Source organism: Coregonus lavaretus (assembly GCF_964263955.1).
Source record: "Coregonus lavaretus genome assembly, chromosome: 1".
NCBI classification, from domain to species: domain Eukaryota; kingdom Metazoa; phylum Chordata; class Actinopteri; order Salmoniformes; family Salmonidae; genus Coregonus; species Coregonus lavaretus.
In genome coordinates, this window is record NC_139988.1 from 15,979,109 (window position 1) to 16,006,923 (window position 27,815).

The 27,815-nt window shown below is 42.1% G+C and overlaps 2 protein-coding genes across 2 annotated transcripts; one reads left to right on the plus strand and one right to left on the minus strand.

Annotated features, from left to right (window-relative positions):
* Positions 1-3,667: 3,667 nt before the first annotated feature.
* LOC311135192 (aquaporin-8-like) lies at positions 3,668-11,105 on the plus strand. Its single transcript, XM_084169123.1, has 5 exons — positions 3,668-4,483; positions 4,735-4,861; positions 5,199-5,413; positions 5,687-5,821; positions 10,932-11,105. The coding sequence occupies exons 1-5, from the start codon at positions 4,224-4,226 to the stop codon at positions 10,972-10,974; spliced, it is 780 nt and encodes a 259-aa protein (XP_084025249.1). The 5' UTR covers positions 3,668-4,223; the 3' UTR covers positions 10,975-11,105.
* Positions 11,106-25,654: 14,549 nt separating this feature from the next.
* LOC311148005 (hemoglobin subunit alpha-2-like) lies at positions 25,655-26,544 on the minus strand (the record flags this gene model as incomplete). The annotated part of the gene is made up of 3 exons (XM_084184887.1): positions 25,655-25,783; positions 25,946-26,153; positions 26,450-26,544. 3 exons carry the CDS (start codon positions 26,542-26,544, stop codon positions 25,655-25,657), a joined length of 432 nt encoding a protein of 143 aa, XP_084041013.1.
* Between the last annotated feature and the right edge of the window lie 1,271 nt (positions 26,545-27,815).

A 27,815-nucleotide genomic window follows, 5' to 3' on the forward strand; every position in this document is an offset into this window, starting at 1 on the left:
TTCACGAACGCCCAGAGCACACTCTGGCACTCCAGAGTGAATATACGAGCACACCCTAAGAAGCGGTAGATGTGTTCTATGTGCGCTATTTCCATGCTTCCCTTGCTTAAGTTTCTTTTAGCGTCTTTTACTTTCTGTTTTGTACACCACCTGAAAATACAATATTTTTTGGTTATGGAAAATATATTTCACTGCGGTTTAGATGGTACACTGATTCTCTACACTATACTTGCTAGTTTTGTCACATAAACTGAAATTAGGCGAACTATTAATATTTTAGCAACCAGGAAATGGCAGATTGATTTCTGCATAGTGCATCTTTACACGAAAACCTCCCATCTTAGTGCTATCTCAGCATCACTTCCTGTAGCATTCTGACCAGACACCCTTTGCACTCTAATGATTCCGATGGAGACATCCCGTCGGGTCCTAAAGCCGCTATTTCTCTTCGGTATTGAATGAGAGTAATTAAATAGTTATGCCATGAAAGCTGTGGAAAACGATTAGGAACTGTGTAACGAGAGGAGGTGGAGCGTTGAAAAGGTTTCAACAATAAACGGGATAACCTTTAATTCAATGAAATGGCTTAATGAGAAAGCAATACTTATCTATTCAAAAATCATATTCTTGAGTACAGTCTTTTTCTTTTGAGTAAACAATATTATGGTATTTGTTTTGTTTTATTATGCTTTTCCTGAATGTGCCCATTTTAATGTGAAATGAAACTCTGGCAAAGCTGAAGAAGGTTAAATACAGTGTATTTGGAATTATTTCAGTCCCCTTGACTTTTTCCAAATTTTGTTACATTACCGCCTTATTCTAAAATGAATTCAATTGTTTTTTCCCCCTCATCAATCTACACACAATATCCATAATGACGAAGCAAAAACAGTTTTTTTTATTTGTATTTTTTAATTTAATGTATTAAAAATTAAATAAATAAAATATCACATTTACATTTGTATAGGCCCTGTGTAGCTCAGTTGGTAGCGCATGGCGCTTGCAACGCCAGGGTTGTGGGTTCGATTCCCACGGGGGCCAGTATGAAAATGTATGCACTCACTAACTGTAAGTCGCTCTGGATAAGAGCGTCTGCTAAATGACTAAAATGTAAATGTAAATAAAAGACACCTGGGAGCCAGAAATCTTTCTGATTTGAGAGGGGGTCAAATACTTATTTCCCTCATTAAAATGCGAATCAATTTATAACATTTTTGACATGCGTTTTTCTGGGTTTTTTGTTGTTATTCTGTCTCTCACTGTTCAAATAAACCTACCATTAAAATTATAGACTGATCATTTCTTTGTCAGTGGGCAAATGTACAAAATCAGCAGGGGATCAAATACTTTTATACTGTATATATGTGTGTATGTATGTATGTATGTATGTATGTATGTATGTATGTATGTATGTATGTATGTATGTATGTATGTATGTATGTATGTATGTATGTATGTATGTATGTATGTATGTATGTATGTATGTATGTATGTATGTATGTATGTATGTATGTATGTGGTCCTCTGTAGCTCAATTGGTAGAGCATGGCGCTTGTAACGCCGGGGTAGTGGGTTCGATCCCTGGGACCACCCATGCGTAAAAATGTATGCACACATGACTGTAAGTCGCTTTGGATAAAAGCATATGCGAAATGGCTTATTATTATTATATTATGTGTGTGTGTGTATATATATATATATATATATAGTGTGTGTGTGTGTGTGTGTGTGTGTGTGTGTGTGTGTGTGTGTGTGTGTGTGTGTGTGTGTGTGTGTGTGTGTGTATATACAGTGAGGGAAAAAAGTATTTGATCCCTTGCTGATTTTGAACGTTTGCCCACTGACAAAGAAATGATCAGTCTATCATTTTAATGGTAGGTTTATTTGAACAGTGAGAGACAGAATAACAACAAAACAATTCAGAAAAACGCATGTCAAAAATGTTATAAATTGATTTGCATTTTAATGAGGGAAATAAGTATTTGACCCCCTCTCAATCAGAAGGATTTCTGGCTCCCAGGTGTCTTTTATACAGGTAACGAGCTGAGATTAGGAGCACACTCTTAAAGGGAGTGCTCCTAATCTCAGTTTGTTACCTGTATAAAAGACACCTGTCCACAGAAGCAATCAATCAATCAGATTCCAAACGCTCCACCATGGCCAAGACCAAAGAGCTCTCCAAGGATGTCAGGGACAAGATTGTAGACCTACACAAGGCTGGAATGGGCTACAAGACCATCACCAAGCAGCTTGGTGAGAAGGTGACAACAGTTGGTGCGATTATTCGCAAATGGAAGAAACACAAAAGATCTGTCAATCTCCCTCGGCCTGGGGCTCCATGCAAGATCTCACCTCGTGGAGTTGCAATGATCATGAGAACGGTGAGGAATCAGCCCAGAACTACACGGGAGGATCTTGTCAATGATCTCAAGGCAGCTGGGACCATAGTCACCAAGAAAACAATTGGTAACACAATACGCCGTGAAGGACTGAAATCCTGCAGCGCCCGCAAGGTCCACCTGCTCAAGAAAGCACATATACAGGGCCGTCTAAAGTTTGCCAATGAACATCTGAATGATTCAGAGGAGAACTTCACCCCATCAAAGGGACGATGGACGGGGCCATGTACCGTCAAATCTTGGGTGAGAACCTCCTTCCCTCAGCCAGGGCATTGAAAATGTGTTGTGGATGGGTATTCCAGCATGACAATGACCCAAAACACGCGGCCAAGGCAACAAAGGAGTGGCTCAAGAAGCAGCACATTAAGGTCCTGGAGTGGCCTAGCCAGTCTCCATACCTTAATCCCATAGAAAATCTGTGGAGGGAGCAGAAGGTTCGAGTTGCCAAATGTCAGCCTCGAAACCTTAATGACTTGGAGAAGATCTGTAAAGAGGAGTGAGACAAAATCCCTCCTGAGATGTGTGTAAACCTGGTGGCCAACTACAAGAAACGTCTGACCTCTGTGATTGCCAACAAGGGTTTTGCCACCAAGTACTAAGTCATGTTTTGCAGAGGGGCCAAATACTTATTTCCCTCATTAAAATGCAAATCAATTTATAACTTTTTCGACATGCATTTTTATGGATTTTGTTGTTGTTATTCTGTCTCTCACTGTTCAAATAAACCTACCATTACAATTATAGACTGATCATGTCTTTGTCAGTTGGCAAACGTACAAAATCAGCAGGGGATCAAATACTTTTTTCCCTCACTGTATATATGTGTGTGTGTGTACATATATATATATCTGTGTGTGTATATATGTATATGTGTGTGTGTGTGTGTGTGTGTGTGTGTGTGTGTATATACATATATGTGTGTATATATATTGTGAAGTGGAAATGTCAAGGAGCAACAATGCATAGTGCCAACAGTAAGGTTTGGTGGAGGAGGAATAATGGTCTGGGGCTGTTTTTTATGGTTCGGGCTAGGCCCCTTAGTTCCAGTGAAGGGAATACTTAACGCTACAGCATACAATGACATTCTAGACTATTCTGTGCTTCTAACTTTGTGGCAACAGTTTGGGGAAAGCCCTTTCCTGTTTCAGCAGGACAATGCCCCCGTGCACAAAGCGAGGTCCATACATAAATGGTTTGTCGAGATCGGTGTGGAAGAACTTCACTGGCCTGCACAGAGCCCTGACGTCAACCCCATCGAACACCTTTGGGATGAATTGGAACGTTGACTGCGAGCCAGGCCTAATCGCCCCACATCAGTAACCGACCTCACTAATGCTTTTGTGGCTTAATGGAAGCAAATCCTTGCAGCCAATGTTCCAACATCTAGTGGAAAGCCTTCCCAGAAGAGTGGAGGCTGTTTTAGCAGCAAATGGGGGACCAAATCCATATTAATGCCCAAGATTTTGGAATGAGACGAGCAGGGGTCCACATACTTTTGGTCATGTAGTGTATGTCACTATAGAAAGCATTTTGAGTAGACAACCTTGTCAATGCCCTCCCATTTATCTTTGAGATAGTGATAAAGTGACCTTGATCAATAAACTTCTAACCTCTATTCGCCTTAGCTTATCCAATTTAGCAATTGAAGGTCCTTTGTTGAACTGATATGAACAGCCTCTGTCAGAATGAGGTCAAAGTGCTTATGGTTTATGGTCAGGCAATATCACCAGTGATTATACATTTCAAGACACTGTCATAAGTCATTCACTAGTATCCCAGACACTCAGTCTGACTCTTGAGGTCCAGTCAGACCAGACAGACACGATGGGAGTAGAGAATGTGGAGCTGGATGTGGGAGACTCGACTCTGATGAGTAGCACCAAGAAGCCTCCCAAGGTTCGGCCTCCCAACATGTTTGAGCGCATCATCCAGCCCTGCCTGGCAGAGGTGGTGGGCACCATGTTCTTCGTCTTCATCGGGTGTGTGTCGGTCATCGAGAACGTTGAGTCTGCAGGCAGGGTACAGCCGGCCCTAGTCCATGGCCTGGCAGTTGCCGTCATGGTGGCATGCATGGATCAGATCAGGTAGGACTCACCTGTACTGACCTGGTTGATCTTACCTCAAATGCCTTTTTCTTGCAACTTGAATCTCTGGTTGCAGCAAGCTAATGGTATGCTGTCTAGATCATTTTGGGTTCTCTCAAAATATAAATTGGAATATATTTTGGATAAAATATATGTATGAACATTGTTTTGTTATAGACAGAAATAATGTAATAACTAAATCATTGTCCAGGCATTTATTTTCATGCAACTTAATCCTTCTCTTCATGCAGTGGATCCCATTTCAATCCTCCCTTCACCATTGCCATCTACCTGTGTGGCGGCATGCAACTGTTCATGGTCATCCCATATCTTATCAGCCAGTTAATAGGAGGGGTGCTGGGAGCTGCCATGTCAAAGGTCAGTTGAGTTATTAATGTTCATCAGTTGAGTTATTAATGTTCACCTGTGGTAACCTCTAATGAGCAGTTACAGTGGTACAAATGGAGAACAGATTATAATTCTATAGTGGAAAGGATAATCTCTTCCACCAGCCGGCTCTCTTTGAGCCAGGGTACAAGGTTAGGGAAAGACATGCTTATAAAGTTAAGAAAATCAATCAATTAATCAATCAATTATTTGTATAGGCCCAGCACTTTTTATGAATAGATTTGTCACTAATGTGAAGTGATGTCCTGCTGTGCTTAGCACCTGCAATATGTAGGTCAGCAGTTGACTTAAGTATACTGTTCCTCAGATGATGACATCAAAGGAGAACTATGCCAATGCCACCGGCGCGGCGTTTACCATCCTCCAATCAGAGGACCAGCTGGTGGGGGCCATCTTTGGAGAGATCGCCATGACATGCCTGGTTTCCATGGTAGTGTTGCTAGGGGCGGTGAACGCAAAGAGCAAAAGTCCCATGGCGCCTTTCCTGGTAGGCTCTACTGTCATCATCAACATTCTGGCAGGGTGAGCTAAGAGAATATATTAATTGAATTTTACAATATTGAAGAATATAATATTACATTTTTAAGTCTGACCTATGAAATCTAGACTATTCCAATACCAACATGCTCAGAATTCACCAATAGTCAGTTTCATTTACATTGTCAAGTTTGTATCATGTGCCTGATAATGTCCCCTTTACCAAACAGCATCTCTGTGTACTCTGGGGTTGGGGATCACTGTTATCTTAGATATTTGTGTGTGTGCAACACTAAACCAGTCTGTGTGTTGGTGCAGAGGGGATGTGTCTGGGACCTGTCTGAACCCAGCCAGGGCTCTGGGGCCAGCAGTGATGGCCAACTACTGGACCTACCATTGGGTTTACTGGGCTGGTCCTATCGCAGGAGGTCTACTGGCAGCAGGACTAGTGAGGTGAGAGCGAGGCCATCACATAAAATATGTTAAACCTGTGATATGTTTTTATTTATTTATTCAAATTCCATTTTGAAGGATACAAGTTCAAATGTATTACAAACATCTATAGATCCTTCTACAGTGTGGTTAATATACTGTATACTGAAGACCGAATTTTGCAGTAGCAAGTTGACTTTGTAAAGGTAAATGAGGAGACGTTAAAGGTTTAATGCAGAGCTTTCTGGATACAGGTAGTCATGTAAAAATGCAAAGGGTAATGGCACCAGGGGCTAAAAGGCCAAGGCCAATAGCATGGTGGCTAAAGAGCATGGCGAAAAGGCCAAGGCCAATAGCATGGTGGCTAAAGAGCATGGCGAAAAGGCCAAGGCCAATAGCATGGTGGCTAATGAGCATGGCGAAAAGGCCAAGGCCAATAGCATGGTGGCTAAAGAGCATGGCGAAAAGGCCAAGGCCAATAGCATGGTGGCTAATGAGCATGGCTAAAAGGCAAATGGCCAAAAAGGGCAATTATGCTTTTGGGTCTCAGTTGGTAGAGCATGGCGCTTGCAACGCCAGGGTTGTGGGTTCGATTCCCACGGGGGGCCAGTATGAAAAATGTATGCACTCACTAACTGTAAGTCGCTCTGGATAAGAGCGTCTGCTAAATGACTAAAATGTAAATGTAAAATGTATATAGTCATTCTGAATTATGTAAACATCATTACAGACCTTGGTAGATATGAAACTGATAGAACTTGCAATTGAACAATTACAAAAGTTAGACTTCTGCTACTTTGTCATGTTGTCCGGAACAGAGTGGCCTTCAGCATTTTAGCAAGTTCAAGGTTGAATTGTCAGTTCCTGAGGCCACAGCCACCAAGTCATAATTATGGCTAAACCCCACCTATTTCTACAGTTTATCTTCTTAAAATCAGAATTTAACCTTAACCACACAGCTAATCTTATGCCTTTTTTGTTTCCTAACTATACAGCCAATTTTGACTGAGCTGTGGTAACTAGTGACAACTTCTGGGTCAAAGGGATTTATGGAAAACGCTTTTATATATTAGACCATTTGAAGTGACATGTAATCGATTAGGCAGGCTAATTATATTAGGCAGGCAGGCTAATTACATCGAACAAAAATATATACACAACATGTAAAGTGTTGGTGTCTTGTTTCATGAGCTGAAATACAAGATCCCAGAAATGTTCCAGACCACAAAAAGCTTATTTCTCTCACGTTCTGTGCACAAATTTGTTCACATCTCTGTTAGTGAGCATGTATCCTTCGCCAAAATAATCCATCAACCTGACAGGTGTGGCATATCAAGAAGCTGATTAAACAGCACGATCATTACACAGTTGCACCTTCTGCTGGGGACAATAAAAGGCCACTCTAAAATGTGTAGTTTTGTCAGACAACACAATGCCACAGATGTCCCAAGTTTTGAGGGAGCGTGCAATTAGCATGCTGACTGCAGGAATGTCCACCAGAGCTGTTGCCAGAGTATTGAATGTTAATTTCTCTACTATAAGCCGCCTGCAATGTCATTTTAGAGAATTTGGCAGTACTTCCAACCGGCCTCACAACCGCAGACCACGTGTAACAACGCCAGCGCAGGACCTCCACATACGGCTTCTTCACCTGCGGGATCGTCTGAGACCAGCCACCCGGACAGCTGATAGAACTGTGGGTTTGCACAACCAAATAATTTCTGCACAAACTGTCAGAAACCGTCTCAGGGAAGCTCATCTGCGTGCTCATCGTCCTCCCCAGGGTCTTGACCTGACTGCAGTTCGGTGTTATAACCAAGTTCAGTGGGCAAATGCTCACCTTCCATTGCCACTGGTACGCTGGAGAAGGGTGCTCTTCACAGATGAATCCCGGTTTTAACTGTACCGGGCAGATGGCAGAAAGCGTGTATGGCGTCATGTGGGCGAGCGGTTTGCTGATGTCAATGTTCAAAGTTCTGAGTGCCCCATGGTGGCGTTGGGGTTATGGTATGGGCAGGCATAAGATATGGATAATGAACACAATTGCAATTTATCTATGTCAATGCAACGCCGCCATCACCTCATGTTTCAAATCAAATGTATTTATAAAGCCCTTTTTACGAGAGAGAGAGAGAGAGAGAGAGAGAGAGAGAGAGAGAGAGAGAGAGAGAGAGAGAGAGAGAGAGAGAGAGAGAGAGAGAGAGAGAGAGAGAGAGAGAGAGAGAGAGAGAGAGAGAGAGAGAGAGAGAGAGAGAGAGAGAGAGAGAGAGAGAGAGAGAGACTATACATACCTCGGCCTAAACATCAGCGCCACAGGTAGCTTCCACAAAGCTGTGAACGATCTGAGAGACAAGGCAAGAAGGGCCTTCTATGCCATCAAAAGGAACATAAAATTTGACATACCAATTAGGATCTGGCTAAAATACTTGAATCAGTTATAGAACCCATTGCCCTTTATGGTTGTTAGGTCTGGGGTCCGCTCACCAACCAATAATTCACACAATGGGACAAACACCAAATTGAGACTCTGCATGCAGCATTCTGCAAAAATATCCTCTGTGTACAACGTAAAACACCAAATAATGCATGCAGAGCAGAATTAGGCCGATACCCGCTAATGATCAAAATCCAGAAAAGAGCCGTTAAATTCTACAACTACTTAAAGTGAAGCGATTCCCAAACCTTCCAGAACAAAGCCATCACCTACAGAAAGATGAACCTGGAGAAGAGTCCCCTAAGCAAGCTGGTCCTGGGGCTCTGTTAACAAACACAAACAGGACCCACAGAGCCCCAGGATAGCAACACAATTAGACCCAACCAAATCATGAGAAAACAAAAAGATAATTACTTGACACATTGGAAAGAATTAACAACATAACAGCGCAAACTAGACTGAGGGATATCAACAGACCACCAACTTACTACCCTGAGACAAGGCTGAGTATAGCCCACAAAGATCTCCTCCACTGCACAAGCCCGAGGGGGCGCAAAACCGGACAGGAAGATCACGTCAGTGATTCAACCCACTCAAGTGACGCACCCTTCCCAGGGACGGCATGGAAGAGCACTAGTAAGCCAGTGACTCAGCCCCCGTAATAGGGTCAGAGACAGATAATCCCAGGGGAGAGAGGGGGAGCCGGCCAGGCAGAGACAGCAAGGGCGGTTCGTCACTCCAGTGCCTTGCCGTTCACCTTCGCACCCCTGGGCCAGACTACACTCAATCATAGGACCTACTGAAGAGATGAGTCTTCAGTAAAGACTTAAAGGTCGAGACCGAGTCTGCGTCCCTCACATAGGCAGACCATTCCATAAAAATGGAACTCTATAGGAGAAAGCCCTGCCTCCAGCTCTTTGCTTAGAAATTCTAGGGACAATAAGGAGGCCTGTGTCTTGTGACCGTAGCGTACCTGTAGGTATGCAATCCATGTAATGCGTTTCAGCATGATAATGCACGGCCCCATGTTGCAAGGATCTGTACACAATTCCTGGAAGCTGAACATGTCCAAGTTCTTCCATGGCCTGCATACTCACCAGACATGTCACCCATTGAGCATGTTTGGGACGCTCTGGATCAACGTGTACGACAGCGTGTTTCAGTTCCCACCAATATCCAGCAACTTCGCACAGCCATTGAAGAGGAGTGGGACAACATTCCACAGCCCACAATCAACAGCCTGATCAACTCTATGCTAAGGAGATGTGTCGCGAAACGGTGGTCACACCCGATACTGACTGGTTTTCCGATCCACACCCCTACCAATTTTCTTAAGGTATCTGTGACCAACAGATGCATATCTGTATTCCCAGTCATGTGAAATCCATAGATTCTGGCCTAATTTATTTATTTCAATTGTTATTGATTGATTTCCTTATATGAACTGTAACTCAGTAAACTATTTGAAATTGTTGCATGTTGCGTTTATATTTTTGTACATTAGGCAGGTATATTAGGCAGGCTTATCATATTAAGCAAAAATATGTGAGGATGTGGTCGTCCTCGATCTTGGTTGTAGTCTTGGCATCCTGGTTTGCCCCCACTACACCTTATACTGCTAGTGTGATATCTCCTGGTTTGCCCACATAACACCTTATGCTGCTAGTGTGATATCTCCTGGTTTGCCCCCACAATACCTTATGCTGCTAGTGTGATATCTCCTGGTTTGCCCCCACAACACCTTATACTGCTAGTGTGATATCTCCTGGTTTGCCCCCACAATACCTTATGCTGCTAGTGTGATATCTCCTGGTTTGCCCCCACAACACCTTATACTGCTAGTGTGATATCTCCTGGTTTGCCCCCACAATACCTTATGCTGCTAGTGTGATATCTCCTGGTTTGCCCCCACAACACCTTATACTGCTAGTGTGATATCTCCTGGTTGGCCCCCACAACACCTTATACTGCTAGTGTGATATCTCCTGGTTGGCCCCCACAACACCTTATACTGCTAGTGTGATATCTCCTGGTTGGCCCGCACTACACCTTATACTGCTAGTGTGATATCTCCTGGTTGGCCCGCACTACACCTTATACTGCTAGTGTGATATCTCCTGGTTGGCCCGCACTACACCTTATACTGCTAGTGTAATATCTCCTGGTTTGCCCCCACAACACCTTATACTGCTAGTGTAATATCTCCTGGTTGGCCCGCACTACACCTTATACTGCTAGTGTGATATCTCCTGGTTGGCCCCCACAACACCTTATACTGCTAGTGTGATATCTCCTGGTTGGCCCGCACTACACCTTATACTGCTAGTGTGATATCTCCTGGTTGGCCCCCACAACACCTTATACTGCTAGTGTGATATCTCCTGGTTGGCCCGCACTACACCTTATACTGCTAGTGTGATATCTCCTGGTTGGCCCGCACTACACCTTATACTGCTAGTGTGATATCTCCTGGTTGGCCCCCACAACACCTTATACTGCTAGTGTGATATCTCCTGGTTGGCCCGCACTACACCTTATACTGCTAGTGTAATATCTCCTGGTTGGCCCGCACTACACCTTATACTGCTAGTGTGATATCTCCTGGTTGGCCCGCACTACACCTTATACTGCTAGTGTGATATCTTTATCCGTGTTGTTAATTTATGTTGTGACTAAAAGACCCCTTTCCTTTTCCAGACTTGTGCTTGGAGATGAGAAGACACGAATCATCATGAAGTGACATCCTGTCCATGTCCACCTCACTGTGAAAAACATTTAACCAACTGGGTCATTCCATCAATTCGGTGCCTTTTGAGGAGTATAATTTTGTATTACTTTTTTTGAATAAATTGAACAGTGGTGGAAAAAGTACCCAATTGTCATACTTGAGTAAAAGTATGGATACCTTTTAATAGAAAGTTACTCAAGTAAAAGTGAAAGTCACCCAGTAAAATACTACTTGAGTAAGTCTAAAAGTATTTAGTTCTAAATATACTTAAGTATCAAAGGTAAATGTAATTGCTAAAATATACCTAAGTATCAAAAGTAAAAGTATAAATCATTTCAAATTCCTTATATTAAGCAAACCAGATGGCACCATTTTATTGTTTCGAAAATTTACGGATAGTCAGGGGCACACTCCAACACTCAGACATAATTTACAAACAATGCATTTTTGTTTAGTGAGTCCGCCAGATCAGAGGCAGTAGGGATGACCACGTGTTCTCTTGAATTGGACCATTTTCCTGTCCTGCTATGCATTCAAAATGTAACAAGAAAATATATGGAGTAAAAAGTACATTGTTCTCTTTAGGAATGTAGTGAAGTAAAAGTTGTCAAAAAATAAACGTAAAGTACAGATACCCAAAATATAAAATATAAATATAAATAACTACTAGATGTTTAGTTAATTTTATTCCGATCTCTTTTGCATTATTGTAGCCATTTCTGTAGCCTGTCAACTATGTGTCTGTCTATCCCTGTCAACTATGTGTCTGTCTATCCCTGTTCTCTCCACTCTGCACAGGCCATACAAACGCTTCACACCGAATGGCTGCTGCCACTCTAATCTGGTGGTCCCTGCGCGCACGACCCACGTGGAGTTCCAGGTCTCCGGCAGCCTCTGGAACTGCCGTTCTGTGGCCAACAAGGCAGAGTTAATCTCAGCCTATGCTACCCTCCAGTCCCTCCACTTCTTGGCGCTGACGGAAACATGGATTACCACAGAAAACACTGCTACTCCTACTGCTCTTTCCTCGTCTGATCATGTGTTCTCGCATACCCCGAGAGCATCTGGTCAGCGCGGCGGTGGCACAGGAATCCTCATCTCTCCCAAGTGGACATTCTCTCTTTTCCCCCTGACCCATCTGTCTATCTCCTCATTTGAATTCCATGCTGTCACAGTCACTAGCCCATTCAAGCTTAACATCCTTATCATTTATCGCCCTCCAGGTTCCCTTGGAGAGTTCATCAATGAGCTTGACGCCTTGATAAGTTCCTTTCCTGAGGATGGCTCACCCCTCACAGTTCTGGGTGACTTTAACCTCCCTATGTCTACCTTTGACTCATTTCTCTCTGCCTCCTTTCCACTCCTTTCCTCTTTTGACCTCACCCTCTCACCGTCCCCCCCTACTCACAAGGCAGGCAATACGCTTGACCTCATCTTTACTAGATGCTGTTCTTCTACTAATCTCACTGGAACTCCCCTCCAAGTCTCCGACCACTACTTTGTATCCTTTTCTCTCTCGCTCTCCTCCAACACTACTCACTCTGCTCCCACTCAAACACTTGAAGCCCTACCTCTTTATGGAATACCTGGAATAGTCTAACAATAATCCTTCTACACTCCCCCTCCCCCAGTGGTGGTTGTCCCACTGGCTATCCTAAGTTGAATGCACCAATTTGTAAGTCGCTCTGGATAAGAGCGTCTGCTAACTGACTTAAATGTAAATGTGAAAAAGTAGTACTTGAAAGTATTTTTACTTAAGTACTTTACACCACTGCAATTGAATGCAAGCTCCACAAAAAAAAGTACATTTCTAAAACATTTCTAGCCTGTCTATCTATGGGTAACAGGGTTGACGTGTTATGCTCGACCCATTCAGTTTTCCACCACAAAACACCAGAATATTGCCAAAAAGAATAGAACCAGCTTTTACACTATGATTTGACTATTACATATTTAAAAAGGAATAGTATCCCCATATTAAAATGAGAGTTCAGTTCACGTAACAGGGTTGACCTTAAAATGAAGGGCAGATGTAAATGAATCACTAATCACATGAAATAAATAATAACCTTCAGAAATGACTTTGTCAAAGCAACAAAATAACTAGGGCTTTACTATTATGGTGAAACTTGGAGACATTTTTGGATTGTGTTGAAATCTTCCTAGAAGTGACACGGGGTTGACAGAGGGACATGTTAAAATGCAGAATTTTAGCAAGCCTTTATTCATATTAAAAGTTTATTACATTCTCCATGTGGTCTATATTAAAGGGCACTTCATTTAATATAACAGGAATTTTAAATTATACATAAAATATCAAAGGGATGCAAAAGACACTCATTTCGTGGAATGATCCAACTACTAGTTCTTGTCATATTATAAACCTTTTTATAACAAACAGCATATGAATTTAGACTCAGAATGGCATTTCATTTTTTTTTTTGTATAGACAATGTATATATATTTTTTCATCACACAAATACAAATACATTGAGAGATTTTTTTCCTGATAAATTATATGCTATTTCATGGTCATGATATTATTTTATGTTACCATTAAGGAAACACAAGAATCGTTCCCCTATCTTTTTGGCGTCTCTATTTATTTTTCTCCTGCCTCTTTGCTAACATGATTTCATACAATGTTTTTAGCAACGTATTCATCCACTCCGTGAACACTGGCTCATTAAAGCTTTTCCAATGTTTCAGGACCAGCCTTAACACTGACACAATACCTCAACATCATATTTTAAATTCTGTCTGGTTAATCCCTCTTATTTCAGACATGTCTCTCGACCGACACAGTCTTGCTGATCTAGGTACACTACATCGAATCCAAGGTTGTGAAGACAAATCTACAACAGTGTTGCCTTTTGGCATAATGGCACCACCTAGTGTTGACACACAGCTTTTTATTAGCATATTCTGCATCGCCATTACATCATTATATTTTAACATTTAAGTCATTTAGCAGACGCTCTTATCCAGAGCGACTTACAATATCACACACTTAAGACTTTTCCCCCATTTCTTTAAATGAGTATAAACCCCTTCTCTTACCCATTTTCCCCAAATTATTGACTGCTTCCCCACACAAATACCAAGATTATACCATACAGAAGCATTTATTTGCCTATGTGGAGACCCTTTGGTCCTTTTATGTATTGACAGCCACACTGCCCTAGAAAGGAATAGAATTGGATTGATACCCTGAATATCTGTTTTATTGGCTCTTTTTGGGGATAAATACGTAACGTCCAAAAGGAGCCTTTACAATGTAACTCATCTCTCCTCAGCCTCCTCTCTCCTCCAGTGCTCTATATCTCTCCTCAGCCTCCTCTCTCCTCCAGTGCTCTATATCTCTCCTCAGCCTCCTCTCTCCTCCAGTGCTCTATATCTCTCCACAGCCTCCTCTCTCCTCCAGTGCTCTATATCTCTCCTCAGCCTCCTCTCTCCTCCAGTGCTATATATCTCTCCTCAGCCTCCTCTCTCCTCCAGTGCTCTATATCTCTCCTCAGCCTCCTCTCTCCTCCAGTGCTCTATATCTCTCCACAGCCTCCTCTCTCCTCCAGTGCTCTATATCTCTCCTCAGCCTCCTCTCTCCTCCAGTGCTCTATATCTCTCCTCAGCCTTCTCTCTCCTCCAGTGCTCTATATCTCTCCTCAGCCTCCTCTCTCCTCCAGTGCTCTATATCTCTCCTCAGCCTCCTCTCTCCTCCAGTCCTCTATATCTCTCCTCAGCCTCCTCTCTCCTCCAGTCCTCTATATCTCCCCTCAGCCTCCTCTCTCCTCCAGGGCTCTATCTCTTCTCAGCCTCCTCTCTCTTCCAGTGCTCCATATCTCTCCTCAGCCTCCTCTCTCCTTCAGTGCTCTATATCTCTCCGCAGCCTCCTCTCTCCTCCAGGGCTCTATCTCTCCTCAGCCTCCTCTCTCTTCCAGTGCTCCATATCTCTCCTCAGCCTCCTCTCTCCTCCAGTGCTCTATATCTCTCCGCAGCCTCCTCTCTCCTCCAGGGCTCTATCTCTCCTCAGCCTCCTCTCTCTTCCAGTGCTCCATATCTCTCCTCAGCCTCCTCTTTCCTCCAGTGCTCTATATCTCTCCTCAGCCTCCTCTCTCCTCCAGTGCTCTATATCTTTCCTCAGCCTCCTCTCTCCTCCAGAGCTCTCCATCTCTCCTCAGCCTCCTCTCTCCTCCAGTGCTCTATATCTCTCCTCAGCCTCCTCTCTCCTCCAGTGCTCTATATCTCTCCTCAGCGTCCTCTCTCCTCCAGTGCTCTATATCTCTCCTCAGCCTCCTCTCTCCTCCAGTGCTCTATATCTCTCCTCAGCCTCCTCTCTCCTCCAGTGCTCTATATCTCTCCTCAGCCTCCCCTCTCCTCCAGTGCTCTATATCTCTCCTCAGCCTCCTCTCTCCTCCAGTGCTCTATATCTCTCCTCAGCGTCCTCTCTCTCTCTCTCTCTCTCCTCCAGTGCTTAGCCATTCTGGACAGCTCTAAAGCAACATTGTACAGTTCCACATCTGGGAATCCTAACCCTCCTCTTTCTTTAGGGGTATGCATTTTCTCCATACTGTTGCGTGGTCTTTTCCCTTCCCATATAAAGTATTTAATAATACCATTATAATGCTTAAAAATGTATGATGGAATGCAAATCGGTAGCATCATTGAAATATAAATGAACTGAGGAACAACCATAATTTCTATTTAATACGTTTTTCCCCATAAACTAAGATTTAACAACTTCCACTTGTCCATGTTTTATTTTTGTGAGGACTGGAAGCATATTGTTATCCACTATCTTATCGAACTCTGACGTCAATAGAATCCCCAATACACGTCCCCCCCACATTCTGAAATTGCATTTTTGTTCCCCCCCAGTTATATCAATGGAATGTGATACAAAACGAGGCAACGGTGTGTTTAGGACCATACAGACGCCCCCGAGCAGTCGGGCAGGCTGTTTGGAGTGTTTATCTGACTGGATTAATATATATATATACAGTGGGGAGAACAAGTATTTGATACACTGCTGATTTTGCAGGTTTTCCTACTTACAAAGCATGTAGAGGTCTGTAATTTTTATCATAGGTACACTTCAACTGTGAGAGACGGAATCTAAAACAAAAATCCAGAAAATCACATCGTATAATTTTTAAGTAATTAATTTGCATTTTATTGCATGACATAAGTATTTGATCACCTACCAACCAGTAAGAATTCCGGCTCTCACAGACCTGTTAGTTTTTCTTTAAGAAGCCCTCCTGTTCTCCACTCATTACCTGTATTAACGGCACCTGTTTGAACTCGTTAACTGTATAAAAGACACCTGTCCACACACTCAATCAAACAGACTCCAACCTCTCCACAATGGCCAAGACCAGAGAGCTGTGTAAGGACATCAGGGATGAAATTGTAGACCTGCACAAGGCTGGGATGGGCTACAGGACAATAGGCAAGCAGCTTGGTGAGAAGGCAACAACTGTTGGCACAATTATTAGAAAATTGAAGAAGTTCAAGATGACGGTCAATCACCCTCGGTCTGGGGCTCCATGCAAGATCTCAACTCGTGGGGCATCAATGATCATGAGGAAGGTGATGGATCAGCCCAGAACTACACGGCAGGACCTGGTCAATGACCTGAAGAGAGCTGGGACCACAGTCTCAAAGAAAACCATTAGTAACACACTACGCCGTCATGGATTAAAATCCTGCAGCGCACGCAAGGTCCCCCTGCTCAAGCCAGCGCATGTCCAGGCCCGTCTGAAGTTTGCCAATGACCATCTGGATGATCCAGAGGAGGAATGGGAGAAGGTCATGTGGTCTGATGAGACAAAAATAGAGCTTTTTGGTCTAAACTCCACTCGCCGTGTTTGGAGGAAGAAGAAGGATTAGTACAACCCCAAGAACACCATCCCATCCATGAAGCATGGAGGTGGAAACATCATTCTTTGGGGATGCTTTTCTGCAAAGGGGACAGGACGACTGCACCGTATTGAGGGGAGGATGGATGGGGCCATGTATCGCGAGATCTTGGCCAACAACCTCCTTCCCTCAGTAAGAGCATTGAAGATGGGTCGTGGCTGGGTCTTCTCTGGCAAATGCCAAATGTCCTGCACGGTGTTGGGCTGTAACCACAACCCCCACCTGTGGACGTCAGGCCCTCATACCACCCTCATGGAGTCTGTTTCTGACCGTTTGAGCAGACACATGCACATTTGTGGCCTGCTGGAGGTCATTTTGCAGGGCTCTGTCAGTGCTCCTCCTGCTCCTCCTTGCACAAAGGCGGAGGTAGCAGTCCTGCTGCTGGGTTGTTGCCCTCCTACGGCCTCCTCCACGTCTCCTGATGTACTGGCCTGTCTCCTGGTAGCGCCTCCATGCTCTGGACACTACGCTGACAGACACAGCAAACCTTCTTGCCACAGCTCGCATTGATGTGCCATCCTGGATGAGCTGCACTACCTGAGCCACTTGTGTGGGTTGTAGACTCCGTCTCATGCTACCACTAGAGTGAAAGCACCGCCAGCATTCAAAAGTGACCAAAACATCAGCCAGGAAGCATAGGAACTGAGAAGTGGTCTGTGGTCACTGCAAAACCAGTCCTTTATTGGGGGTGTCTTGCTAATTGCCTATAATTTCCACCTGTTGTCTATATCATTTGCACAACAGCATGTGACATTTATTGTCAATCAGTGTTGCTTCCTAAGTGGACAGTTTGATTTCACAGAAGTGTGATTGACTTGGAGTTACATTGTGTTGTTTAAGTGTTCCCTTTATTTTTTGGAGCAGTGTATATATATATATATATATATATATATATATATATATATATATATATATATATATATATATATACAGGACCAGTCAAAAGGGTTTTTCTTTATTTTTACTATTTTCTACATTGTAGAATAATAGTGAAGACATGAAAAACTATGAAATAACACATCTTCATGAGGTAGTCACCTGGAATGCATTTCAATTAACAGGTGTGCCTTGTTAAAAGTTAATTTGTGGAGTTTATTTCCTTCTTAATGCGTTTGAGCCAATCAGTTGTGTTGTGGCAAGGTAGGGGTGGTATACAGAAGATAGCACTATTTGGTAAAAGACCAAGTCCATGTTATGGTAAGAACAGCTCAAATAAGCAAAGAGAAATGACAGTCCATCATTACTTTAAGACATGAAGGTCAGTCAATCTGAAAAATTTGAAGAACTTTGAAAGTTTCTTCAAGTGCAGTCGCAAACTGAGAGAGATATAGACTGCATTGTTGGTTAAGGGCTTTTAAGTAAGCATTTCACTGTAATGTCTACACCTGTTGTATTCGGCGCATGTGGCAAATAAAATCTGATTTGATTTGATTTGAAACACCATCAAGCGCTTTGATGAAACTGGCTCTCATGAGGACCGCCACAGGAAAGGAAGACCCAGAGTTACCTCTGCTGCAGAGGATAAGTTCATTAGAGTTACCAGCCTCAGAAATTGCAGCCCAAATAAATGCTTCACAGAGTTCAAGTAACAGACACATCTCAACATCAACTGTTCAGAGGGGACTGCGTGAATCAGGCCTTCATGGTCGAATTGCTGCAAAGAAACCACTAGTAAAGGACACCAATAAGAAGAAGAGACTTGCTTGGGCCAAGAAACACGAGCAATGGACATTAGATGGGTGGAAATCTGTCCTTTGGTCTGGAGTCCAAATTGAAGATTTTTGGTTCCAACCGCCGTGTCTTCGTGAGATGCAGGTGAAGCTGGTTGAGAGAATGCCTAGAGTGTGCAAAGCTGTAATCAAGGTAAATGGTGGCTATTTGAAGAATCTAAAAAATATATTTTATAGGTGGGTCTGTTCTATAAATACAGTATCTACTCTCTTTGTTTTAAGATAGGATAAGCATTTCCTTCTTTTCACGGGATTATGTGATCCGTGAATATTCAAAGAGATAATGTTCAGAACCTTATTAGACATCACTAAAAACTGTAAAATGAGGATCGCTCCATACATTCACTGTGATGTGACACAAGAAAGAAATAGGATGTAAAAACCAAAACAATTGAACAAACCATATTATTAGCTTTCTGCATCATTTTTGGACAAAAAGTTTCTGATTTATGCAATGTTACGAAGATGGAAAAATACTGTCCTTGAAATATTCTTGATATGTTCGTCAAAAGAGAGATCAGGGTCCAGAGTAACGCAGAGGTCCTTCACTGTTTTTTTTTTAGACGACTGCACAACCATCAAGATTAATTGTCAGATCCAACAGAAAATCTCTTTGTTTCTTGGGACCTAGAACTAGCATCTCTAAAAGTAAAAAATGTGCCGCCATCCACTTCCTTTATGTCTGAAACACATGCTTCCAGGGTAGGCAATTTTGGGGCTTCACCATGTTTCATCGAAATGTAGAGCTGTGTGTCGTCCGCCTAGCAATGAAAGTTAACATTGTGTTTCCAAATGACATCACCAAGAGGTAAAATATATAGTGAAAACAATGCTGGTCCTAAAACGGAACCTTGAGGAACACCGAAATGTACAATTGATTTGTCAGAGGACAAACCATCCACAGAGACAAATTGATATCTTTCCGACAGATAAGATCTAAACCAGGCAAGAACTTGTCCGTGTAGACCAATTAAGGTTTCCAATCTCTCCAAAATAATGTGGTGATTGATGGTGTCAAAAGAGCACTAAGGTCTAGGAGCACGAGGACAGATGCAGAGCCTTGGACTGACGCCATTAAAAGGTAATTTACCACCTTCACGAGTGCGGTCTCAGTGCTATGATGGGGTCTAAAACCAGACTGAAGCGTTTTGTATACATTTTCTGTCTTCAGGAAGGCAGTGAGTTGCTGCACAACAGCTTTTTCTAAAAATGTTGAGAGGAATGGGAGATTCGATATAGGCTGATCGTTTTTTACATTTTCTGGGTCATGGTTTGGCTTTTTCAAGAGAGGCTTTATTACTGCCACTTTTAGTGAGTTTGGTACACATCCAGTGGATAGGGAGCCATTTATTATGTTCAACATAGGAGGGCCAAGCACAGGAAATAGTTATTTCAGTAGTTTAGTTGGAATAGGGTCCAGTATGCAGCTTGAAGATTTAGAGGCCATGACTATTTTCATGAATGTGTCAAGAGATATAGGATTAAGAAACTTGAGTGTCTCCATTGATCCTAGGTCCTGGCAGTTTTGTGCAGACTCAGGACAGCTGAGCTTTGGAGAAATACACAGATTCAAAGAGAAGTCCGTAGTTTGCTTTCTAATGATCATGATCTTTTCGTTGAAGAAGTTCATTAATTAATCACTGCTGAAGTGAAAGGCATCCTCTCTTGGGGAATGTTGCTTTTTAGTTAGCTTTGCGACAGTATCAAATAGACATTTTGGATTGTTCTTATTCTCCTCTATTAGGTTGGAAAAATAGGATGATCGAGCAGCAGTGAGGGCTCTTCGATATTGCTCTGTACTTTCTTTCCAAGCTAGTAGGAAGACTTCCAGTTTGGTGGAGTGCCATTTCCATTACAATTTTCTGGAGGCTTACTTCAGGGCTCTGGTATTTTCTGTATACCAGGGAGCTAATTTCTTGTGACAAATGTGTTTTGTTTTTAGGGGTGCGACTGCATCTAGGGTATTACGCAAGGTTAAATTTAGATCCTCAGTTAGGTCATTAACTGATTTTTGTACTCCGACGTCCTTGAGTAGGTGGAGGGAGTCTGGAAGGGCATCTAGGAATCTTTGGGTTGTCCAAGAATTTATAGCACAGCTTTTGATGGCCATTGGTTGGGGTCTGAGCAGATTATTTGTTGCGATTGCAAACGTAATAAGATGGTGGTCCGATAGTCCAGGGTTATGAGGAAATCATTTAGATCCACAATATTTATTCCACGGGACAAAACTAGATCCAAGGTATGACTGTGGCAATGAGTAGGTCCGGAGACATGTTGGACAAAACCCACTGAGTCGATGATGGCTCCGAAAACCTTTTAGAATGGGTCTGTAGACTTTTCAATGTGAATAATAAAGTCACCAAAAATTAGAATATTATCTGCCATGACTACAAGGCCCGATAGGAATTCAGGGAACTCAGTGAGGAACTCTGTATACGGCCCAGGAGGCCTGTAAACAGTAGCTATAAAAAGTGATTGAGTAGGCTGCATAGATTTCATGACTAGAAGCTCAAAAGACGAAAACGCAGTCATTTTTGGGGGGGTAAATGTTAGCAACACCTCCGCCTTTGCGGGATGCACGGGGGATATGGTCACTAGTGTAACCAGGAGGAGAGGCCTCATTTAACACAATAAATTAATCAGGCTTAAGCCATGTTTCAGTCAGGCCAATCACATCCAGATTATGATCAGTGATTAGTTCATTGACCATAACTGCCTTGTTAGTGAGGGATCTAACATTAAGTAGCCCTATTTTGAGAAGTGCGATATCACAATCTCTTTCAATAATGACAGGAATGGAGGTCTTTATTCCAGTGAGATTTCTAAGGCAAACACCACCATGTTTAGTTTTGCTCAACCTAAATCGAGGCACAGACACGTTCTCAATGGGGATAGCTGAGCTGACTAAACTGACTGTGCTAGTGGCAGAATCCACTAAACTGGCAGGCTGGCTAAAAGCCAGCCTCTACACTCCATTTCTCAATAAATCACTTTTAGACATTGTCAATTAAAATACAATTTTAAAAAGCTAGCGACTAACTCAATTTATTGATAAATTACAACATTTCTATAGCATTTCCAAAAACAAACAGACAAAAAATTACCTCAACTATTGTTGTCAGTGGGGGGCGCTCAACCCCACCCGCCTCGAGTCGCCGGCCGGGCAAAGCCCCTGCCTCTGGCCCAAAGGGATTTGCCTAGGACAGGAAAGACCAGGCCCGGCTGGACGCCCAGCCTGTAGCCTACAGCGGACATGAGAGTATTTCTTAGACCCCTCCCTCAGAATGGCATTTCTGTTTAATTTGAAAGACTATGAATCTGGTTTGTATAGAAGCACCATGTAAGTCGTCTGTAACTTTCCACATCAGCAGATGCCAGCAGATAGCAGTTGTCATACTTAACTCTTATAGAACTCTTATTGTAGCCTACTCTCTGGTTTCTATTTCTGGATGTATTGGTCTCCGGCAACAACACAAAAGCAGCGCTGATATCTTTATGCAGTTCAGAACCATATGGCGCTGATATCTTTATGCAGTTCAGAACCATATGGCGCTGATATCTTTATGCAGTTCAGATCCATATGGCGCTGATATCTTTATGCAGTTCAGAACCATATGGCGCTGATATCTTTATGCAGTTCGGAACCTAATAGCGCTGATATCGTTATGCAGTTCAGAACCATATGGCGCTGATATCGTTATGCAGTTCAGAACCATATGGCGCTGATATCTTTATGCAGTTCAGAACTATATGGCGCTGATATCTTTATGCAATTCGGAACCAATGGCGCTGATATCTTTATGCAGTTCAGAACCATATGGCGCAGATATCCATATGAAGTTCAGAACCATATGCTGCTGATATCTTTATGCAGTTCAGAACCATATGGTGCTGTAAGCTGTGTAGGTGCTAAAATAGCAGCATGGTATGACAAACTTGACCTGGCGTTTTGGGGCGCTGTTCCAGCTAATGACATTGATCTCTCTTTTAATGACGCGTTAGAGGCCTACAGTATGGGCCATTAATCACAACCAATGTACACCTAAATTAAAAAATCGAAATATGCTTTCATTTAAATTTTAGTCATTTAGCAGACGCTCTTATCCAGAGCGACTTAAAGTTAGTGAGTAAATAGATTACATTTTAATACTGGCCCCCCGTGGGAATCGAACCCACAACCCTGGCGTTGCAAACGTCATGCTCTACCAACTGAGCTACATCCCTGCCGGCCATTCCCTCCACTACCCTGGACGACGCTGGGCCAATTGTGCGCCGCCGCATGGGTCTCCCGGTCACGGCCGGCTACTACAGAGCCTGGAATCGAACCAGGATCTCTAGTGGCACAGCTAGCACTGCGATGCAGTGCCGTAGACCACTGCGCCACTCGGGAGATGTGAGTTGCTTTATGGAAAATGTCACGATTTTTTCGTTATTTCTCTCATTTTATTTGCTTTAAAATAGGTCAACTAAGAGGCACACTTTTGAATAGAGGTCAATATCATAGTTGTATTTACAGATAAAGCTATTCATCATAAAACCATTTCGGCTCTTCATAAAGTATGTCAAAAGAAACCAACAAGTTATTTTCAACGTGCATGTCGTTTATTTTCTATGCTCTTGCGACTGGACAGCAAGATCTCTCCAGCCAGTCCCAGCCGAGAAAGGGAGGGAATGGGCTTTTAGTGGTACTGCCTGCCCAGAGCGGACACAACCACGGACAAGAACTTCCTTACACTCCGGGGTGAAGTCGTTGCCCATCTTCCCACCACGGTCAGAACATCAGCTAACAGCTAGAGGACAGACCAAATATATAGGAGAAAACAGATTAGATCTTTTACATTTTTGACTAAATGTCTGACTTCAAGCTAAAGGCCACTTGATCTATTGCCTATAGACTACATAAAATGAACGAAGGTTACAGGCATGACCCGTAGGCCTAGGTTTATGCTATGACAATTATACAAATGCTGCCTAAATCTATTTCTGAGCAGCCCAGACTTTGGAACAAATTACAAACCTGGAGACTCATGGGCGGCGCACAATTGGCCCAGCGTCGTCCAGGGTAGGGGAGGGAATGGCCGGCAGGGATGTAGCTCAGTTGATAGAGCATGGCGTTTGCAACGCCAGGGTTGTGGGTTCGATTCCCACGGGGGGCCAGTATATTTAAAAAAAAAATGTATTCACTAACTGTAAGTCGCTCTGGATAAGAGCGTCTGCTAAATGACTAAAATGTAAATGTTAACTTGCAGGAGGATGGGATAGCAAAGCATTTACCTTTCCAGGGATTCGGCGCCCACTCGAACGTAGTCGAGGTTAGAGAAGATATCAGTGATGGCAGCGCGCTCTTCATTTGTTCACTCCACCATTTTGACTGTTTGCTCGGTTTCTTGAGTTGCACAGAAAACGATCTGAGCCTAACTGCATCTCCAACGGTTTATAAACAGAATACACTACAGCCAGATGTAGGGAGACGCGTCTGATTGAATGACTGTGGAGGTGTACGTGCCTGTCACGGAACAGATGTGGATTTGCACTTGGATTTGCACATGGATCTCTGCTTAGTTTAGATAAAAGTTAGGGCGTTTTATGTGTTTTCAAACTCATTTCATGTTTCTTTTTATAGCCCTCGTAAATATTTTCAACAATTCTGTAGCCTACATAAGGAACTAAAATGTCAATAGCCCATGTTCTATGGACATGCTGTTCCGAGGTTGCTGCATATTCGTTTTAATTTATTTGGAAAAGCACATAGAAACATAAACATTTAATTAATTAATTTCCATTCAATTACCAAATCATTTAGTCTCTTTTTCATACAGTTTTATACAAAAAAATATATTTTTCTCAGTGTTTATCTGTAACTTATAGTACGCTATTACCTCATCTCAAAGTTAGCCTTTCTTTCATTCTTAATACATTGTGGATTCATTATATTAATAATTCATTTAATAATCATATGTAATAAATAAATAAAGTATGTTATTTAAAGAATTGTTGTAAATAGTTTAATACAATGTATTAATCCTTGTGTTATGTTCAAAAAGGCTATATGGTTTATGTTCTGGGTCGATATGACCCATACAAAGAGCCAAAGTACAATAAGTACAGTAAGTACAGTAAATAGGCTACAGTAAATAGACTACAGTAAACAATAAGTACAACATTTTGCTATAGGAATACATCAAAAGCAGACAAGCTTTTATTTAATTCGTTGCCTTCTATTGTAAGGCAGCCAATGTGATAAATCGAAAATATTACATACAAAAAACATGTTAGGATCATAGGCCTAATATTCAAATAAAATATTTTTTTGCTTGAAATTGTTATGTATTATTTGTATTTAAATAATTGTTTTATTATTTGAATCATGAGTAATAAAACAAAATATGAATCTAAAAGTTTCCTGTCATGTGAAATACATCAGCCTAGGGTAAATAGATCTTAATATTTCAGAAATACACTTTATTGCGATCATTTTCATTATTTTTCATTAATTTATCTTAGTGTATTTGTTCGTTTCTTAATTGTTGAATTGACTCCATTACATTTTCATATGAGTTTAATTCGTTTCGTTTGCTTGGAATTAAGGCCTAGTGGATGAGGTATAAATGTTCCTTATAAATTATAATGTAAAACGCTTTGAGCATTGGAAAAGCATCCAACCCCATGCACTAATAATATAATTTTCGTTATTTTTAATATTGATTAAAAGTAATTTATTATATTAAAAGCAATATTGTAATTTAGTAGTCATCATCACCTTTTTGATATTTTGTTTGTTTATTTTTAATGACAGTTGTTGTCTTTGCTTTAGAGTTTTTAATCAAATGTGTTTCATCTCTAACGGTCGACTAGCTCAGACTCTTATTACCGCTGTCTACCTCACAAGCAGTCCTTATTTTTGACGAGAGTACCAAGAAACACTATAGAAACTATAGATTTAATTGATTGCACTTTTTATTTCTCAATGAAGAAGACCATTTATTTCCACACTGAGGACCACAGCAGGTGTGAGTGCTGGCGTGTTGGTGCTGATTGGTCCTTTAGCGGTACTTCTCGGACAGAGCCAGGGCCAGGAGGGCCAAGAACTTGTCCACGGCAACATGAATCTGAGGGGTGAACTCCTCGGCGAACAGCATGGACAAGACCACCAGGATGCAGTGGGACAGGATCTGACAAGGGACAAACAGAGCAAAGTGTCAGTACTTTGATTATTCTGAGTAAAGCTCAATGGCGCCTTATGCAAACGATTAGAATAGGTATAGGTTAATACTACATTGCCCATACGCCTATAGCGCATTATGGGTGCATTGGATATAGTTCGTGATAATTACCTTGAAGTTGACGGGGTCAACTCTAAGCATGAAGGCGTGCAGCACGCTCAGGGTCAGGAGACCACCGGCCAGGTCATCGATCTTGCTCACGGCCTCGTACACGCCACCCATGACCGTGATGCCTTGCTTCCTAACCGGAGCGCCGTTGGGGCTCAGGTCCTTCCAGTGGTCGAAGTAGGACTTGGTCTGGGGGTACACCACGATCAGCCTGAATGGAGAAACGAGAGAAATGATTGGTTAGTGGTAATTGCTCTGTCGAGCATATCAATTACTCAGTATCAATAACATTCTGTATCTGATAAGTGATGCATTTATTCCTCAATTATGCAGTACATTTCAGGAACTGTTTTGTATTTTTAGAAATGTATATAGGCCTGTTAGATCGTTTTCAATTAGAGTTGTTTAACACAATAATGTCTAATACAATTTCCATAAATCCAATTAGCTTAGATAGACCAGACCTCGTTGTAGCCTAACTGATGATAAAGTGTCTTCCATCTTTACCTGGCGAGAGCCTCGGCACCGATCTCTTCGGACCTGCTGGAGACCTTCTCAAAGAAGTCCTTGACGATGACTTTTTCCTTAGCTGACAGGCTCATTTTGACTAAAGGCTCTGTTGTACCACACAAGCTATTCAGAGGGTAAATTAAGCTTTAGAAGGGTCTGAATTTAGACAGACCCTGACACCTTTACATTTACATTTACGTCATTTATCAGACGCTCTTATCCAGAGCGACTTACAAATAGGTGCATTCACCTTATAGCCAGTGGGATAACCACTTTACAATGTTAATTTTTTTTGGTTTTGTCTTTTATTTTTAACATTTTTTTTGTTTGTATTTATAATTTTACTGTTTTTTCTTTTTTTTTATATCGTTTTTCTTTTCTTTTTTTTTCTTTTTTTTTCCGCAGAGGTAGGGGAGCCAGCAGGCCAGAGGTGGATGAACGCAGTGCCCTCGTTTGGGTGTAGGGACTGACACCTCTTTTATGGTTCAAGACATGTCACCAAACCCCACCTCTACTCGTTTTCTATTGGCTATGAGGCATTGGCGAAATTGCCATGGGGGATAGGGGGACATGTCCCCCCCAATATTCAGAACAGGTCGATTGCGATGTGAACACATAAGTAATGGCAAAATGTGTAGAATTCCTGGAAATTAGCTTTAATGGTTGACTTTGGGCACAAAAAACGTTCCAACTCCTCCTCTTTCTCAATTTTCAAACAGAAATGGGGTGTGCCTGTGATGGTTCATCGATGTGTCATTCTGGTCATGGGCGCCACGACTGACGTAGCTAGCTGGTTAGCTAAGCTAGCCACTGTAGCTAGCCAGTAACTCCTCCAGTATGTGTTGATGTCATTTCACATAATTTGTTTTTGTAAGGAAGCTGTAGAAATCGGTAAGAATTGGCACTTCTATAGCCAAATATCTTATTAATCAAAAAAACATTTTTTAAAGCATTAAATGACCTGGTAAGATGGTGCATTGATCAGTTATACAGTTTAATTAAAGCCGTTATTTATTTATTTTATTTTGCCCAAAGTTGACCTTTAAAGTAACTGTCCAGTATTTCCAGATTTCTAAGAAATATTACCTGTAATTAATTACAATATGAGTGAAATTGTTTTCCAAAATAGTGTAATTAAGTATGCTAAAATTCAGCTGTTCTGTGTTGGAATGGTGTGGGCAAAAAACTAACAACAGAATGATGTGGGCGTATATGGTCATTAAATATTCATGTGAGTAGACCGCTGATTGGCCAGCTTATACTTCTCAGTAGGATGACATCATCCTCTATGAGGAAATAGCAAGCATTTTTTAAATGGTCTGTTTGATATAAAAGTTTGAAGTGGGGTTTTTCAAGTGTCGTC